This window comes from Pelobates fuscus, chromosome 8 (genome assembly GCF_036172605.1).
Source record: "Pelobates fuscus isolate aPelFus1 chromosome 8, aPelFus1.pri, whole genome shotgun sequence".
In the NCBI taxonomy this organism is placed as follows: domain Eukaryota; kingdom Metazoa; phylum Chordata; class Amphibia; order Anura; family Pelobatidae; genus Pelobates; species Pelobates fuscus.
In genome coordinates, this window is record NC_086324.1 from 14,771,751 (window position 1) to 14,792,374 (window position 20,624).

The 20,624-nt window shown below is 38.2% G+C and overlaps 1 protein-coding gene across 1 annotated transcript; it reads right to left on the minus strand.

The window, feature by feature from the left end:
* Positions 1-1,990: 1,990 nt before the first annotated feature.
* On the minus strand, positions 1,991-20,223 carry LOC134571156 (sterol 26-hydroxylase, mitochondrial-like). The gene is made up of 9 exons (XM_063429282.1): positions 19,806-20,223; positions 11,995-12,185; positions 10,986-11,185; positions 6,754-6,951; positions 6,509-6,672; positions 5,236-5,402; positions 4,372-4,453; positions 3,730-3,930; positions 1,991-2,214 (listed from the first exon to the last, which is right to left on the minus strand). The coding sequence occupies exons 1-9, from the start codon at positions 20,043-20,045 to the stop codon at positions 2,083-2,085; spliced, it is 1,575 nt and encodes a 524-aa protein (XP_063285352.1). The 5' UTR covers positions 20,046-20,223; the 3' UTR covers positions 1,991-2,082.
* Positions 20,224-20,624: the final 401 nt, after the last annotated feature.

Consider the following 20,624-nt stretch of genomic DNA (forward strand, 5'->3'; position numbering starts at 1 on the left):
AAAATCAAATATCTGGGGCTAATTGTTACTAAGAACCCCGCTGATTTGGCCCCTGCAAGTTATATAGCAGTATGGAAAACATGTCAACAACTACTGAAAAATTGGACCCCCTTATTCCTCACTTGGACAGAGCGAGTGATAGCATTCAAGTTGTCTTTACTCCCCAAATTATATCTCTTCAGAACGCTCCTAATAGCCCTTCCCCTCTCCTCTTTGAAAACGGTCAACTCTGACTTGAACAAATGAATCTGGCCAGGGGATAAACCCAGAGTGTCATGAAAGCTAATAGGCATGTGCAATTCAGGACTTCGGCAATCGGCACTTCAACACTTCGGAAATTCTGCAACTTCGGAACTTCGGCAATTCAGCACTTCGTAACTTAGGCACTTCGGCACTTCGGAACTTAGGCACTTCAGCACTTCGGAACTTAGGCACTTCGGAACTTCGGCACTTCAGCACTTCGAAACTTAGGCACTTCGGAACTTAGGCACTTCGGCACTTCGGCACTTCGGAACTTAGGCACTTCGGAACTTAGGCACTTCGGAACTTAGGCACTTCGGAACTTAGGCACTTCGGAACTTAGGCACTTAAGCACTTCGGAACTTAGGCACTTAAGCACTTCGGAACTTAGGCACTTAAGCACTTCGGAACTTAGGCACTTCGGAACTTAGGCACTTCAGCACTTCGGAACTTCGGCACTTCGGCAGTTTGACACTTCGGAAATTCTGCAACTTCGGAACTTCGGAACTTCGGCACTTCAGCACTTCGGAACTTAGGCACTTCGGAACTTCGGCCATTTCGGAACTTCGGCATTTCGGCATTTCGGAACTTCGGCATTTCAGGACTTCGATACCCCATACATCAGCTAAAGGCTGATACCAATGTACAGAAAAATTACAAAACGAGACTTACATCCATATTCCTCCAGAATAAACTAACCAGGGAAACATGGAGTATCTGGGATGCATGGAGATTGGGTAACCCAAACCAACTGTAAATGATTGGGAAATGGCAGCACCGTATGGCAGGGGCTGGTTGTTGCAATGTGACAAGGAACACGGTAGGATGCCAAATAAGCTACGGCAAGCCTCAAACAGTTGAATGGATAGTCTTTACTACTGTCTAGTTAGTATTATGGATGATATGTTGTCGATGTTACCCCTGTTCCCCCTTCCCATCCCCCCTGATTAAACATAATTTAAAATGGAAATCTTTTAAAGTTTGAGATGATCATGAATTCCAAATTCAATGACTTCCTGAAATGTTTGACATATATTAAAGGAATACACTGGGCACAATGTCACCTTCATCTCAATGTTGTTATGGTGTCTCTAAAACCTGGATGTCTTCTTACCATAACAGGTTAACATGCTTAACCCCACAAATTGTGAAGATGGTGTCTGTCAGCTCGTCCCCTCATCTTCGGTCCAGTCTGAGGCTGAAGCATTGCAGTAACCAGGTCAGGAAAATACACATGTAGGATTAATTCACCATATTTTTTTGAAATTCTTTATTTTGGTTGTGCATATATTAACACAGAAGTTCGCACTGCCACAACAGCTTATGCGACTGATCATTAAGCATTTTATAACATTTGCATGGCGTGACATGTCTTGCACATTTTTAGTTTTGATTGCAGTGGACAGGGTAATCTCTATAGCTTGGGGTACGTGCCTGGTATCTTGTGGGAGCTTGTCATCCCTGATGTGCACCTGGTGAGGTAAGGCTTGGGTTGAATATTAATTCACCATATTTAATGTATACATGTATACATTATAGTGTTCCTTTAACAAAAGTGTTTCTGCACTTGTTTGTATATGGAAATTGTGAAGACATTTCTGGTCGAGATCATGATGAAGATAATGGCATCCTCTTCAGGAATTGCAAATTTATGGGTTTATTTGGAGCCAAGGCTATCCTGGCCATGGATCTAATGTTTCCACCCTGGAAACACACAGGTAGGCTAAATTTACTATTTATAATATATATAGTATTCCTTTAACAGAGGTGTTTCTGTGCTTGATTGTATACAAAAATTTTTAAGAAATGTTGTTTAAATATTGACCAGAAAGGTGGTCATCATCATGATGGAGACAGTGGCATCCTCTTCAGAAACTGCAGGTTTATGGGTTTATTTGGAGCCAAGACTAGCCTGGCCATGGCTCTAATGTTTCCACCCTTGGGGTCGGGTTTCACCTCATACTTCTGCATAATCTGTCAAAGAAAGAAGAATTGACAAACACTCAGATATTGACCAGCGTGGGTAAACAGCGAAGACAACAACCTGGAATTAAAGGGTAATACCCACATAAATTTACAGAAAATAATCAAAAATATGTCATATGGTTTAAGATAAACCAAATTCTATACTGTATTCAAAATGACTCTTAGATAAATATCTGATGTCTTGACAATTGAAATTCTCAGAAGTCCCATAATAGATAAAATTATGTTTATCTAAATTATCTCAAAGTACAACATATATACACACACAGAATTATAAAGCCCAAAGAGCTTCCAAAACAAGTACAGTTTTAGTTCAGGACTAGAACCAATTGGGGTTAAGTTATAAAAATGTGATTACAGTACATCTATCCAAAAAATAAATATCTTCCACTGCACCAGAAAACATCTATCAAACTAAATCTGGCTTGGTTTCTGCTAATAAGCAATGACGGCAGATCCAGATAAAATATCACTCCACAACAAGAACTCTTATGAAACTTTTACCAATTACTGACTCAGGGAGTGATTACTTATTCCACCCAAGCAAGCTCCGTTATGTTCTCATTAAATTTACATTTGTTAGACATAATATGTTAAAAACCAAAGAGAATAATATGTCGCGAATACATACAGCTTCTAAAGGTGAATAAATGTACTTTATTTTTGGGACGTAATCGTGCTTGGAAATAGTTATCAGATAGACAGTAAGAGTTTGACGGAGTTCACTATATTAATCTTTACACGCCGCACCTTGTGGACAGGTATCAGTTTTCTTAGTGATAATATTAAGTGAAAGAGCAAAGTTGCTGTTAGTATGTGCGGATTGTAAAAGCAGCATATTGATTAACTAGACTGATCTCTGACCCAGAGACAGGTTTAACCAGGGAAGTTTCATAAAGAATGTTTTAACACAGCAGAGTTACAGCCTGCAAGATGTTGCTATATGGTTCAATATCATGTTTATTATACACACATATTTTGATTAAAGTGAACGGTCTTTGAAAACAACATGAAAAAACATTTATAAATCACTTAGAATGTCATTTAACCTTTTTTCATGTGGTGCTCTGTTTTCATAAAAATTTTTTTAACAAAATTAATTTGTAATTTGCAAAATACATCACATCCCATTTAAATAAGGCACAGCCATGGCACACAATGCAAATGAGGAGGAGAAATAAAAACATTGTGTCATTCTTTCCTCTTCTTTATGTACTTTCTCTATGCTGACTGCCAGGTCAAGGTAATCTTTCATGATAATGATTGACATGGAGCTAAGGATGGAGGAGGTGTGGATCTCTACATTTAATAAATAATTTTTTTTTCAGAATTATAAATATAAATATAAGGGATAAGTAAATCTAATAATGATTGTTTAAAGATACATTAAAACATTTTTGCAGATACAATATTGCATATATTATGTCATTGTGTTTCATGAGAGACATAACAGTTTAGGTCGGTATGACCTCAGCAATAAATATGGTCGTATTGCGTATTTACCCGAGATAACGCCAAATGCATTTCCAGCTCTGCTATCCGCCGTCCCACGCAGGCTCGAATGCCATAGCCAAAAGGGATTGAACTGAAAGGGTTATTCTTGACTCGTTCGTCCCGAAACCATCGTTGTGGAATGAATTTGTCGGGGTCAGGAAAGTTGGCCTCCTCTCGAGCTATGAGATAGTGAGACAGGGCAAAGAGGGTCTGCAACGGAAAGCCAAAAAAAAACATGTAAACGTGTCTGAAGGGGCAGCATGGCTTTGTACATTTGTCAATGCCTTCAATTACAAGGAATATTTCACAGATGGGAAACTCCCTATGGAGTGTCTCCATTCCCAAGACAGGGAAATGCCTAATCTCATCATACACTAATCATGAATAAAACTACTTTCACATTGTATTGCCACGCTGCATGTCTCTGCAGTATAGACCTCCTATAGTATGCTCTGAAATAGTTGTACAGCGGGAAGCAGCTGCTGCAATACAAATGCTTGGGGCTCCTTTAATGTGCTCGGGGGACCTTTTATGTTAACAGAAGGTATGAGATGGTAACAATAACTACTGGCATTTAATGTGATTCTACGTGGGAGATGCCTCCCTTGTTGTGGGTGTGCCAGTCACTGCACATTGATACATTTCACTTACTCCTTTTGGGAAGTAGAAATCCCCCAGGGTTATATCGTTCTCAACGGCAATTCTGGTATTGGTTGGCACAACGGGGTACATCCTACAAAGGGAGACCAGAATGGATCAATCCGTTCTCTTGTAAATATTACTTTTAATCATTCTTTGGATCTCTATCATCATAACAAAACATTGTGTCTGGGAATGTTTTTTAAAAAAACAATTTTCTATTTTTTTTTTCTTTCAAACATTGACTGAGAATGCTATGAGTTTATTCAGTGAAATCAGAATTGTAGTGAATTCAGATACGGATGCCAAAATCCAAGCGGAAATAGCTGATTCCGTACAATTCTCCTAGTTTGGCTATTTTAGCTTGAATTTTGCCATTCGTTCAGTTCACAATTCAGACAACTGTGAAAAATCCGCTATAATTTTATTACATCGAACCAACCCCCCAACAACTATTTCTCAGCAATTTAACGTGAGTTAAAATGGCCAAGTATTCAAACTAGAAAAATTCAGTTATGCTTCTAGTTCAGCCACTCTGGGGTAAATGTTAAAATTCCCTTTGAATTCCAGACATTCATGTTAGTAAATAACAAATGGGTTTGTAAAAGCATAATATGGTTATATGTTCTGGATAAACAGCTATCATGGCCAAACTGAGATCAATGAACCAGTACAGTAAAAGGCCGTTACAGGAAGCGGCTGTGGGAGGTGAACGACGTTCAGGTGGAGTTCCATAATGACTACAGAAAGATTTTAAACTTCAAGTTCACTTTTTTTGCAACAGTACATATTTAACTGAGGTAAAATATGTGATATTTTACCTCAGTGTTCCTATTATGGATACGGGCAGCGTGACTACATTCAAAAATAAACTACCTCAATGTTTCTTTAATTACAGCCCTCAGCAGTGGCATTTTCGAGATGTCCTCTACAGTGGGTATAGTTTCTCCAGAGACAATCCCTGTAACCTCTTTATAAAGCTCGTCCTGTATCCCCGGGTTTTGTGACAGATGGTACAGAGCCCAGGACAGTGTGTTGGAAGTCTGGAGAGAGAGAAAGGAATGTTATCACAGCGCCACCATGTGGTGAGGGGAATACAATGGCACATCTGGGGCCTGAAGCCATTGTCAGGTAAGAGGAAAGGAAATGGGAAGCGGGGGAGGTTACTACCTGCATCAATGGCAATGCCCAAAATGGACATGTCTGTCTGGAAATTGAGCATGTCTGCCCACTGACAGACTGTGTGGCTGGCCCCCAGCATGGTTCTAGTGCCCGCTAGCGCTCATGCTGTGCTGCCTGGGGACAATTCCGGCCATGAGATGTGTTTGGTTGCTACACTGGAACAGTCTTCTATTTGCTTCTCCAATAATGTTATAAGTTCTGGTGACTTTTGTGGAATCAGTTGCTTCTCACGGGATCTGATTGGATGTGCTCGATATGCATGTGTTCAAAGCATGGGTTCAGCATTATTCACCAAATATGATTAGAGAACTTTGTAAATTAAAGATCTTCAGTGAGGAAATACCTGTAATGGCTGCCAGTCTGAGACTACTAGAGGCGTGGTTTAGGCAAAATGTAACATTGCTGTTTCTCAGATATGCAAATGGTTTTCATTGCAAGAGGATCAGGGTCATTGCACCAAAATATATCAAGATAATGTGTTTTTGGTCCTTAACGAGGAGTCTGGGCCCTGAATAATTATCTAGAAATCAGATTTCAAGGATACGGTGTTCAAGCTCCATAACCAGTACAATAAACAGCAGTTGTTATGGTATTTGGAAGGTAAATTAAAACATTAATTTTCAAAAACAAATCTCTGAGATACTTCCACTTTCATCAAAACTATTTTTTATGTGTTTTTTAAATAAGCAATTATTATTTACATACAGTGTCCACTCCAGTCAACAGCACTGCCGTACACTTCCTTAGGCGTTATCTCTGATTTTGCCGAGGGTGTTCTCCCTGATGTACTGTGAGAGGTATTCTGTCTCTTGGGGTTCCCCATTTTTGAGTATAGTCTCTGATTAGAGTGGATTGTCGATCGAGCTGCGAGGAGCAGAACTAGAGCACGTCCATTCAGCTCCGCGGTAGGCAATGCCCCAAATTTTTTTTTTCCATTTTTGAAAATATTTAATTGTTATTTACTTACAGTGTCCACTCCAGCCAATAGCAGTTCAGCCACACTGCCATACACTTCCTTAGGCGTTAGCTCCCCACTGGATAGTAAATACGTTAAGTATTCACCCTTTACTTCTTCACCACGGTCCAAACGATCCTGTATGGTCTGCATCTTCTGGTCAATCAACTTTTTTGCTAAATTGAAAAATGGAAATTATCCATGTTATCAGTACAAGACTGTAACGAGGAGAGAATTATTTTAATAAAACTGCTCACCAAAGTTAAAGATATTGTCCCAGCTTTCTATGTAGTATTTAAAGAATGGCAATATATCTTTGCTCCAGCGTGGAAGGAGAACTATAATTATATTGTACTTCATCATGTCAGCGATGGAATTTATGAAGTTCTGAGTCTCTGCAGGTATCTGATTCTTCAAGCAACCGATCCGAGTCTCAAACAGAATGTAAGAAATACCTAAAATAAGTGAACAAGAAGTTGTGTGACTTCTGAAAAATAAAATTGCTACTCTAGATATAGTTCTTGTAAGAACATGAGACGTAAGAAAACATGTTCAGATGCTATCATTCATGACTGACCAATGTTGGACCCAGTGATTGCTGTTGGACCTACCTTAATGAAGCAGTCCAATCAATCAGATGTTTTTCTTCACTGGGTCAGGCCAGTACATCTCAAAGCTGTCCATAGGAGCCAATAACAGGCCAACATTTTATGATATCTCCAACATCTCTAATATCCTGGGTTAACATCTTAACACAAGGGAGTTTATCAGTGTCTCAGACAGTTCCACTGATGTACAGTGAATCATAGCTATAATGTCCTCAAATCATGGTCTCTTGTAGGATCCTGTGAACAGGTTTCATGAACACTAGTAATGAATAAAGACAAGTCTACTTGTCCTCCAAAATCAAAGAACCAACAGTCATAAAGAAAAAGATAACAATAATGTAAACATCAACCACTTTCCAAAATCTTACTGTAGACATCATCTTGTGTGATCATTGCAAAAACATAAAATGCAATGGTGAAAGGTTAGGTTCCATTGGTGATCCTAATGGTGTACTTCTTTATAAATATAATGTATTTAGCAGATCATATGAAATATTTATCTTGGAGAATAAGTATTACTATAGGTCAATATGTGCTAATCTTTCAACAATTCCACAAACCTAATCGCAGTAATTCACTAGCGGAAAAATAATCAGAGAATTGAAGATTTAAGCCAAAATAGCCAAACTGTTAAAATTCTTCAATTTAGTTATTATGACGAATGGCCTATTTGCCTTTCTACCTTCAAGCCCTTACAGCGCCATTTTGCTGCCATCGCTAGTGAAGAACTAGAGTGTATGTAGCTCATAATGCCACTTCCCTGGCTCGCAGAAGCAGGGCAGATGAATGAGGATCTCAGGACAGTGTTACTGTGGCGGAACCCGCCTCGCCACTGGGCATTGGAGAGGCCTGGCTGCCGGCCTCCTACCTGCTGACTATGGCCCCTGGTAAAGTTGTACTTTTGAATGCAATATTTGGGCATATTGTATTTTGTTGTGCGGCTACTGGCCCTTTAAGCACCGTGAATGGACTTTTATTGTACTGTGCTGGCCTTTTAAAAACAGTCTATGGACATACTGAAACTTTTTGGACACTTTCTCTTCCCCTCCCCCGGATCCATTGTTCTCCAGCAGGGTGTTGTCCCAGGGACACTGCCAGACCAGTGGGAACTGGCTTGGGCAGGAAAAGCCATGCCTGCAAGTGAAAACAAAGGCCTTCGACCTAACCGTTAAACCCCTGAACCTATTCAAGTGAATTTTGGATATGTTTGTCCCCAAGTTATACTGGTTAAAATAATATAAGTTTTATGTATGAACGATGTTAACTCACAAAGTTATAAAAATGTATAAAAAGTGTAACTTTTCAGCTTGGAGATAATTGAGTAGATACAGTAATTGACTCAATTATCTCCTAAGCAGAGGGGAGGAATATGCTGGGTGTGTTTCTATTGTCCCATTGTGTCTGATTGGCTGCTGTACTTGCATTGTATGTGTTGTAATGTGTTTATTGGTTGTTCTGCAAAACCCTGTGGGCCGTACTATGTTTTGTGGATTGTGAATAAAAGAGGCTGTATGTGCCAGTACAGTCAGTTCCTGCTTAACCCTCAAAGTGAAGTGTCGTCTCATTATTGGGGGAGGATTTATTGTATGCTGTTCCAGTTTGATTGCTAGAAGTATAAACCTATTCGCATGGTTTGTCCTATTCGGCTGTATACAGCATTCAAATGCTTGAGAGACTTTATATGTGTAGCAGACTGGACCCTGCACCAGAGTCTGCCCCAATTTCCTGGAGGGGACTGCTTGCTCGCCTCCTGCCCAGTGATTATGGTCCCGGGAAGAGGGGATCCTTTAAAGAACTATATTTGAGCATCATGGGGTTTATAATGCTGTCCCTGGCCCTTTAAATACTCTGGAGCAGTGTTTGTACTTTTAAACTGGCACTTCGAATGCAGTCGAAGTGCCGAAGTAGTCGAAGTGCCGAAGTCGTCGAAGTGGCCGCCATTTCGGGACTTCGACACGTGTTTGCGGCCATTTTAATTCCCGAACAGCTGTGTTTTGCCGTCGAGTGTCTGGAACTAAAATCGGACACTCGGGTAGGCGAACACCTCCAGACCTCCATAAATCCGTACCGAAACAACCGAACGTCCCGCCGTTCGGTAGACAGACTAAGTGAACTATGGGGATTCATCCGAACCTCAGGATATCCATGGATAGCAAGCCGTTCGGGACTTTTAATACACGAACAGAGACCGACCGCAAGGCCAAAACTTATGGAACTGTTTTGGGCATGAAAATGTGCCTGCGGTCGGTCATAAAGGACTTATACCTATCTCCCGAACGGCTGAACGGATTCAAATGATTTTTGGGTATGTTGGTATTTGGAATGTGCTGATTAATAATATGTAACTGTTTATTAGTATTGGATGTATGGTTTTAGAGTTATGAAAGTTGGGTAAAAAGTATGTTTTAAACTGCACGTATAATTGGGTTACCTCTCAGGCTAAGGGAAGGAGATGTGTGGGATGTAACCATTGTGTGATTGGGTAATGTACTAATTGTTGTGGATCCCTCCCTTGCATGGGAGAATGTCTTAAAAGGAGGTTGTGTGAATAAACCTAGAGTTTCTGTTTAACCCTCATTCTTGGGGGAGGATTTATTGTATGCTGTTCCAGTTTGACTGCTAGGAGTGTAAACCTATTCGTATGGTTTCCTATTCAACTGTCTACAGCATTCATGTGCTTGAGAGGATTTATATGCTTCTTCGGTTCGGGGATTGTGGTGTCTGGCAGAGTGCTTGGAGTCCTCAGGAAACTCTAGGAGCATCCTTTAACGGAGGTACCCAGTCAGGGTGCCAGGTGATCCGTTAGAATATGTTTCTCCAGTTCGGTGGTTGTGGTGTCTGCTGCAGTGCTTGGAGTCCTCAGGAAGCACTAGGAGCATCCTTCAACGGAGGTACCCAGTCGGGGTGCCCGTCGATCCGTTAGTTACATTTTAGATCCACGTTCTACCTTATTGTAACAAGCAGGAGTATAAAAGGGCAATGGAACAGCTATGTTAGTTCTTCTAAAGCCCTGCGGAATATGTTGGCACTATGTAAATCCCAATAAAAATAGTGAATGTGTAATGTGTTCAGTTACTCTTGGTCTCAGATAGCCTCCGCTAGCTGCCAGAATGTCTGATGGCATTTGGAAATGTAGCTAGCAATCCATTGTAAGATTACTCCTCCCTGTATTATGCGAACAAGTGTGTCATGTCTGTAAGTGTAGAAAAGCTGTGTGCTCATACAATAAACCAGTTCATTGGAGTTTGCTTTTACATCAAGTTCTGCCTTGTCTCTTTCTGTGCTGTAACTATCTATGGTCTGCTATAGGATAATCGCTAGCAGTTTTTAGTTAGATTGAATATCCTTTAATACCCTGAGCAACTCTGCAGTGTATCCTGCTTAGCCGGGGGATTAGTGACTCGGGTACCAGAGTCCTAGTGGTCAGGGTAGAAGCTCACCAGACGAGCTAGTGGAAGTTCCTCCAGGTGATACAAGGCCCAAACTGTTGTGCCTTCGGTAACAGAAACACCAGGACCATATTGCTTCCAACTTAATCACCAGCTAGGAGAGACGCATTCGCTAGTGGGAAAAGTACAGACTAATGCAAAGAATCCCATTATACTAGTCCTGAACTGGTCCACCTTAAGGGCCAGAGACGCCAGGGCCATATCATCTCAGTTGTGTTTCCAGTTTAGCAACTTATATGAGTAATTCTCTTGTCAATTCTCCACGATTTCCATTTCACTCCAATGTGTTTGCAATTTATTGTATACTAAAGTGTGAGTGTGTAATTTGATCTATACATTGGCTAGCCCTCATTTCACTCCAATGTCTTGCATTAAGGCAGCATGGCTGTATACAAACAGGTTAGTTTCACAGAGTATTTTAAAAACTACAACCTTCAAAGGCGAATCTGTAGAGGGCGTTTGGTAGGTCATTGACCATAACTCCTGAAGGAGATTCTTTTCTCATCTCATCCAGTCTGAGCAGAAAGTCTGTAACCACTTCATTAACTGATCCCGCGTACAACACCGCTTCCTGGGGCAGCAGCATTCTCTTATTCAGCACAGTCCGCAGCCTGTGCCAACGTTGGCCTTCCCTGAAAGCACGGAACATGGGGTTCATCTTATATAACCGTAAACAATCAAGCGGTAAAACAGAAGCAACAAAAATAATGGAAATTACCTAAAAGTACACAATAGGTTTACTAAATATTTTTTTTGTTTAACTAAGAATATTGGAGGTTCTGAGGCCGGGGGGATACATAGGATCAGGTGTTGTTACCTTAAAGTAAAAAAAACTATCAATAAAACACTACTAAACTATTCAAAATGATACAAAGAGCAATGTGTAAATTATATACACATTATCCATGTATAAAGTGGATATTAAGGGGACACTATAGTTACCCATACCACTTCATTCATTGATGTGGTCGGAGTACTGTGGCACTGTCCTCAGAACTGACATTTTTTTGTTGTTTTTTTTTTTTTAGAAAGAGCAATAATTACATTGCAGGGTTTACTCCACAAATAGAGCTGTCTTCCACAAATGATGTCCACGTGCCACACAGGACTTGATCCTTTAACACCTTGCTGTTTGATATAATGCTGGCTTGTATTGAAAGCGTTCAGAACTAATTGGCACCTCTGGAAACCAGCAGTTCGGTCTTTTTATATGACCTTTTTGTTTATTCTGCTGCCCTGAAACACAGTGATACTGGCGGCAGGGTGTTTTAGAACGTCTTAGAGATTCTTTATATTTTTCTTCATTTCTCTGAATGAAGTTGATCAATATTGAGAAAATGTAGCACAGCTAGAAGAACATGGTTTAATGGAGTTATCTTTTGAATTGGTTAAAAATGACGATTGTAAGCCAAAACGTGGCAATTTGGGAAAGTAAACTCACTCTGTAAATGGACCATAGGCCAGATCCCTCATATGTCGATGCATTTTCCAAAGATCCATATCATTTCTCATTGGATATTTTCCCTCCTGTCTCAGGATGGTTTCCACTAAATCCACGTCAGCAACATTCACCATTTTGTATGGGCCTATTGACGTTTTCCACACAGGGCCATATTTCTTCTTGAAAATCATCTAAAATGTTAAAATGCTCAGCATAGTAATGGTAAAAAGGAATGGGGTGAAGAGTCAGCGCTACGTAGCCACAGAGAAATATAGTTTAGAACGGCTGCACACCTTAAAAGGGGAGTTCCCCTAATCCCCTTATATAAGTAACATAAAACACGAAAACAGAAATGAAAAGGGTGCGCCTAACTTACATAAAAATAATATTATGCATAAATAAAATAATAATAAAATAATAGTCCAAAGTCCTACAATAAGTCCGAAGTGGTAAGTTCCACAAAGTATGGAGGATGCTTGAGGATGATGTCAGTCTTTACGCCTATGCACTTGTAGTTCGGTGATGATATGTGAAGATAAAAGCAGGAAAACAAAAATCCCAATGGTACAGTATGTCAGCAAGGTGAAAGGGGATAAAATAGTGATAATGAAAATTACTCACAATTTTCAGAGCTAAAATCCAGCTCTGATATTATATGCGTGAAGTGGAATGATCCCCACTCAAGGATATATAGGGTGACGCTGGTCAGCAAGTAGTGCAGGTGAAAAGTCCAGCGATGATCCAGCTCGGCCGATAATAAGAGAAAATAAAATATAGTGCTCTCTGTATGGCAGATAAAAATGCTAGAAGAAAATAAAAATATACTCACAGTATATAGAGCAGGCTGAACTGCTCGGTGTAAGCGTATGGGTGGTATAATCCCCACCTATGGATTCTTTGCGCTATTGCGTGGGTTTATAAATTATAAGTAAGGTCAGGTTAAAAAAGGTAAAAAAAAAAAAAAAAGGATATTTAAAGGAATATGGCAAACAAGATATTTTGGTGCCAAAAATTCCTTTATTACAAATATAAAATATAAAATATAAAATGTATAATATCTAGACGCGTTTCGCCTAAAGAGGCTTCTTCAAGTAGATAATAGAAAACATAACCTGACATACATGAACTTATATAGGGTACAATAGTATTAGTAAAATTTGAATATCCCGCCAAAATGGCGTCATTACCATAATTAGCATAAAACATAAAATATAATAAAAGTGTTTTTTAAACACAATAGGATAAAATATTATAAGAGGCCAATCTTATGGGACCAGAAAGAACAGGAAAAGAGGCTTTAATCCTGTAAAAAATGATATATTAAGAACGAATTCGGAAATTAGCATAAAAAAATAAAAATGACTTTTACAGGTATAGAAGTGAAGCTATAACCCAAACTAACTGAGTGGTAATATTGGTTTATAAAAACGAAGCTTGTAGCTTGATAAATTTAAGAAAGAAAACGGGTCATGTGACGCGCGACTAGAATACTTCCGCGTCACGTGACTGATGTTTAGATAAATTAACATACTCCCTGGAGGGGATAATGGGGATATAAACAGGGAGGGGGGATAAAACTTAGGCACAGTGAGGGAAATTATAATTGTCAACAAATTTGATTAAGGTTAACATCATATATGCATATCTTGGGGAAGGTTAACTAAACTGTGAAATACAAAGTTTATAAAAACATAATAAATATAATAAAATTAATAAAAATATATATGAAATGTAGTTAGTACATACTCATATAAGTAATATTTGTGTAGATAAACAATGATTGGAATGAGGAGCAGAAAGTAGTAGAAAAGTTATTGTTGCTGTGTAATAAAAAGTTATTGTTACTGTGTAATAAAAAAATTATTGCTACCATCATTAATATCATAAAGGATTAGAGGGGCATTTTTTATTTTTATAAAAAGTTAAAAAGGTCAAAGTCTATATTGAGACCTTTTGGAGTAAGGGTTTTTAGGTTATAGACCCACTCCATTTCTTTTTTTCCCAGAATCTTTTTGATGTCACCTCCTCTCCATGGGACATTACATATATCTATACCAATGCATTTTAAAAGTTTTGGATTTTTATCGTGTTTCAGAAAGTGCTTAGATACCGAATGGTTATCATAGCCTTTTGCAATGTTGCGACAATGTTCGGCCAGTCTTGTTTTTAGATCTCTAGTGGTCATACCTACATATTGTAAGCCACATGGGCATTCTAATAGATAAATGACGTTTTTTGTATTGCAGTGAATAAAGTGTTTTATCTGATAGTTTTTTTGTGTAATTGATGATTTAAAATAAGTAGTTTTAGACTTAATAATGTCACTGGTGCGTTTACATACTATGCACTTGTTGCATTTAAAAAAACCACTAGGTTTAGGTAAAAAAGTAAGAAGGTTAGGAGGGGGTTTATCGTATTTTTGTTTGGTATAGTTAGTTGTGAGGATGGACTTAAAGCTGGGTGCCCCTCTGAATATGACATGTGGATTATCTGGGATAACGCCAGCTAGAGTTTCATCCTGTTTTAATATATGCCAATGTTTCTTAATAATCTTCTTCATAACATTGCTTTTGTTATTGAAGTCGAAAATAATTGGCAAAGATGGTGCATCTTTAGTGTCTTTTTTATTTTTGTATTCAAGAAGTTCTGATCTGTTTTTATCTTTAATATTTTTTAGAGTGAGGTCTAAATTTTGTTTGGGGTAATTTTTCTCAGAAAATTTGTCTAACAGCGTCTGAGATTGGGCTTCAAAGTCTTGGGTAAGGGAGCAGTTCCTCCGAAGACGGAGGAACTGGCTTTTTGGTATGCCTTGGAGCCAGGGTTTATGATGGCAGCTAGTAACATCAATAACATTATTAGTGCATACTTTCTTAAAAAAAGTTTTGGTGTTAATTGCATCATCTTTAATAAAAATTTCTAAATCTAAAAAATGAATGGAAGAGTTACTGTATTCCCAAGTTAAAATAATACTTCTGTCATTTTTGTTTAGATGCTGTAAAAACTGGTTCAAGGAATCCTCCGTTCCTTCCCAAATAAAAAACAGATCATCTATATATCTAAAATATGTGACCAAGTTTGCCCGCCAGTCATGCCCTCCCAGAATGGCAGTGGATTCCCAATCTGCCATAAAGAGATTGGCATAACTAGGGGCAAACCTGGTCCCCATAGCCGGCCCCTAGTTATGCCAATCTCTTTATGGCAGATTGGGAATCCACTGCCATTCTGGGAGGGCATGACTGGCGGGCAAACTTGGTCACATATTTTAGATATATAGATGATCTGTTTTTTATTTGGGAAGGAACGGAGGATTCCTTGAACCAGTTTTTACAGCATCTAAACAAAAATGACAGAAGTATTATTTTAACTTGGGAATACAGTAACTCTTCCATTCATTTTTTAGATTTAGAAATTTTTATTAAAGATGATGCAATTAACACCAAAACTTTTTTTAAGAAAGTATGCACTAATAATGTTATTGATGTTACTAGCTGCCATCATAAACCCTGGCTCCAAGGCATACCAAAAAGCCAGTTCCTCCGTCTTCGGAGGAACTGCTCCCTTACCCAAGACTTTGAAGCCCAATCTCAGACGCTGTTAGACAAATTTTCTGAGAAAAATTACCCCAAACAAAATTTAGACCTCACTCTAAAAAATATTAAAGATAAAAACAGATCAGAACTTCTTGAATACAAAAATAAAAAAGACACTAAAGATGCACCATCTTTGCCAATTATTTTCGACTTCAATAACAAAAGCAATGTTATGAAGAAGATTATTAAGAAACATTGGCATATATTAAAACAGGATGAAACTCTAGCTGGCGTTATCCCAGATAATCCACATGTCATATTCAGAGGGGCACCCAGCTTTAAGTCCATCCTCACAACTAACTATACCAAACAAAAATACGATAAACCCCCTCCTAACCTTCTTACTTTTTTACCTAAACCTAGTGGTTTTTTTAAATGCAACAAGTGCATAGTATGTAAACGCACCAGTGACATTATTAAGTCTAAAACTACTTATTTTAAATCATCAATTACACAAAAAAACTATCAGATAAAACACTTTATTCACTGCAATACAAAAAACGTCATTTATCTATTAGAATGCCCATGTGGCTTACAATATGTAGGTATGACCACTAGAGATCTAAAAACAAGACTGGCCGAACATTGTCGCAACATTGCAAAAGGCTATGATAACCATTCGGTATCTAAGCACTTTCTGAAACACGATAAAAATCCAAAACTTTTAAAATGCATTGGTATAGATATATGTAATGTCCCATGGAGAGGAGGTGACATCAAAAAGATTCTGGGAAAAAAAGAAATGGAGTGGGTCTATAACCTAAAAACCCTTACTCCAAAAGGTCTCAATATAGACTTTGACCTTTTTAACTTTTTATAAAAATAAAAAATGCCCCTCTAATCCTTTATGATATTAATGATGGTAGCAATAATTTTTTTATTACACAGTAACAATAACTTTTTATTACACAGCAACAATAACTTTTCTACTACTTTCTGCTCCTCATTCCAATCATTGTTTATCTACACAAATATTACTTATATGAGTATGTACTAACTACATTTCATATATATTTTTATTAATTTTATTATATTTATTATGTTTTTATAAACTTTGTATTTCACAGTTTAGTTAACCTTCCCCAAGATATGCATATATGATGTTAACCTTAATCAAATTTGTTGACAATTATAATTTCCCTCACTGTGCCTAAGTTTTATCCCCCCTCCCTGTTTATATCCCCATTATCCCCTCCAGGGAGTATGTTAATTTATCTAAACATCAGTCACGTGACGCGGAAGTATTCTAGTCGCGCGTCACATGACCCGTTTTCTTTCTTAAATTTATCAAGCTACAAGCTTCGTTTTTATAAACCAATATTACCACTCAGTTAGTTTGGGTTATAGCTTCACTTCTATACCTGTAAAAGTCATTTTTATTTTTTTATGCTAATTTCCGAATTCGTTCTTAATATATCATTTTTTACAGGATTAAAGCCTCTTTTCCTGTTCTTTCTGGTCCCATAAGATTGGCCTCTTATAATATTTTATCCTATTGTGTTTAAAAAACACTTTTATTATATTTTATGTTTTATGCTAATTATGGTAATGACGCCATTTTGGCGGGATATTCAAATTTTACTAATACTATTGTACCCTATATAAGTTCATGTATGTCAGGTTATGTTTTCTATTATCTACTTGAAGAAGCCTCTTTAGGCGAAACGCGTCTAGATATTATACATTTTATATTTTATATTTTATATTTGTAATAAAGGAATTTTTGGCACCAAAATATCTTGTTTGCCATATTCCTTTAAATATCCTTTTTTTTTTTTTTTTACCTTTTTTAACCTGACCTTACTTATAATTTATAAACCCACGCAATAGCGCAAAGAATCCATAGGTGGGGATTATACCACCCATACGCTTACACCGAGCAGTTCAGCCTGCTCTATATACTGTGAGTATATTTTTATTTTCTTCTAGCATTTTTATCTGCCATACAGAGAGCACTATATTTTATTTTCTCTTATTATCGGCCGAGCTGGATCATCGCTGGACTTTTCACCTGCACTACTTGCTGACCAGCGTCACCCTATATATCCTTGAGTGGGGATCATTCCACTTCACGCATATAATATCAGAGCTGGATTTTAGCTCTGAAAATTGTGAGTAATTTTCATTATCACTATTTTATCCCCTTTCACCTTGCTGACATACTGTACCATTGGGATTTTTGTTTTCCTGCTTTTATCTTCACATATCATCACCGAACTACAAGTGCATAGGCGTAAAGACTGACATCATCCTCAAGCATCCTCCATACTTTGTGGAACTTACCACTTCGGACTTATTGTAGGACTTTGGACTATTATTTTATTATTATTTTATTTATGCATAATATTATTTTTATGTAAGTTAGGCGCACCCTTTTCATTTCTGTTTTCGTGTTTCAGCATAGTAATGGACTAAAAGTGAATTTCAAATTGAGAGGGACACTCCACTGCCTAAATAATACAAACATAAAATATAAATCACTGTTTAGTAGATATACCCCCAATGAAATCTGAGTTATATCTAAAACAGCTAGTAAACACTGTCAGCAAGCGAAAGTGTTCTGGAGCGTCCTTTTAGGTGACTTAGAGAATTTAAAGTTCAGCTATTTTGACTATCAAGTTGAAATTCACTTTGAAGTCTCACTTCAGTAAATAAAGCTGTCAATTTGGGTAAACGTGAAGAAATAAAGGCAAGGTATTCATAAGCAGTTGTACAGAGCAGGGATTCTCAAAATCCATGTTTTGTCAGTATCCCCACTGAAACAAAGTTAGGAAGTGCCTAAATCCTGAATATTTAACCCCTTAAGGACCAAACTTCTGGAATAAAAGGGAATCATGACGTGTCACACACGTCATGTGTCCTTAAGGGGTTAAAGTACCTTGAGGAATGTATTGGGAACCAATTGTGTAGAGAAATCAAATAATCAGACTTGGCAGAGCTGAAATCCCGTGAAGGTATAACAGTGTGTGACATATTTTAATTCATTGTAGAACTTATGGTTAACAACTAGATCGAAAATAAAACTCAAATATTTGTTTCTCAAGAAGTAAATATAACAAGCAAAATCAAACACAATTGCACTGCAAGATACAAACAGTGGCAAGGATATATTATCATGATACAAAAGAAATGGACTCATTGGTATGTTTTGCCTTTTTGTTGTGAAAATAAAAACAATAAAACAATCCACTTTACTGTGAACAAAAGAAAGTAAAAATTTAATAAATACCTACACAAACAAAACATGAATTATGTAGACCGGAATTGTACTTGAAGCCTTTTTAGCCACATATAGAAATGATTCATATTTCCCCAGGAAACTGCTGTACATCTCTGCATTCACACACACGTACTGATCTCCTGCACAAGTACACCCATGCACACCCCCTAACACTGGGACATCGGGGTATTTGAATGCCTCAATTCGCTATGGGAGCATGACAGAGATACTGTGTGCATCACTGGAGATGCGCTAATGGGTGAGTCTTGCCCAATAACGTTGGAATGTTTGCATGCTAAGCTGGCTGCCTGAGCCCATTTCATGGTTAAAATGTTCTTGTATGAGGGATGCGTTACCTAAGAGCAGTTTGCGCAGTGACTGTGCGTCCAAGAGTGCTTTCGCAATGTGCTTATTGAGGACTTGTCTCTGCTAGGTATGTCCATGCACACACAGACACTGACACAATGCACAAATGTAAACCTCATTCACACACTATTGCCAGTGGTAAGCATGCGCGGTGGTTGGTATGTCTAGTGAACAGTAGGACCACCTGTAGGAGATTATTGTCTGCTCTACCTTTTCAGGTAAATTGAGAAGTATGAGAAAAATCTATTTTAAATAGGTTTTTCTCACAAACTATACATTTGCTGGCAAAACTGCTCGCACAATGTATAAACAAACTTTCACCCACTTTAAAAAAGCGCATACGTTATAATAGTGATTACAGGTATGCTTTAACTAAGTAACCTTATTAAACTGACCACACATAATAGAAGTATGAAGATTCTGTGCAAGAGAAGAACGCACATATGAGAAAAAAAATAGAGCTTCTTTTTATATAACTGAAGAAAACGATAATTTGTATCACTGACTCAATCCAAGTTCATTGCCCTTCAGTTCAGGTATTGCTGGTGTCATTATCTGGTTCCCTGAAACTTAAATGATGGATGGCACTGCAATGCTCCATCTCTGTGAGCCTGGAACATAAAGGTTAAACGTACCTGTAAGTCGTGTGAATACAGCAGGTATCCTCTCAGGAAGACCCAGTAGATGTTGTTAAGAAGTGACGGTCCAGGCAGATCATCAAATGTCTTCAATTTCTTTTCCCCTTCTGCTACCCCCGCTGCAGCCCCTGTTATGGTCCTGCTCTGGGTCCCAGTCACCCTGCATGTCTGCAGCAGCAAGAAGCCCCTTCTCCTGCCCAGAGACTGCCAGCAGCGCAGGGATGCAGAGGTTAACATGTCTGGGTATTCAGAAGCTTTTCCTGATTAGTTACAAGGTGTTCCAGCAATCATGGCGTCTACCCTCTGACTGACAGTAAATAGAAACTCCTACTAGTTAAATAACATTGTCACCCCTCCCACAGTGAAAATGTCCCTTATTCCAGTGCACAGAATCCAGCGTTTACTGTGTGAGGAACCGGCACAATGTATTGTTTGTTTATTATTGTTTAATAGATAGAAGACATTCAGAATCAAACTTCTCCTCCCCTCCTAGCCCTCAAATAAAAAATGGTGGGGGTCTATTCACTAAATATTACTGTAGGTGAACGTTTAGGATCCAGTGATCATCTGTCAGTGTGGTTTAATATAAGAACAGTTTAGAGAAACAGACTTTTCTAAAATTAGAATATGTGTAAAGGAGTCATTTTCAGACTGGAGCAATTTAAATGGAGTCCAAGAGAAATGGGATTATTTAAAAGTTGCGCTGCTGGAGGCAACATAAAATTCCATTAAGCTTGTCAGTAAGAGCAGAAAAACTAAGAAACCACTGTGGTACTCCACAGAAGTGGCCAAAATAGTAAAAAACAAAAAGTTAAA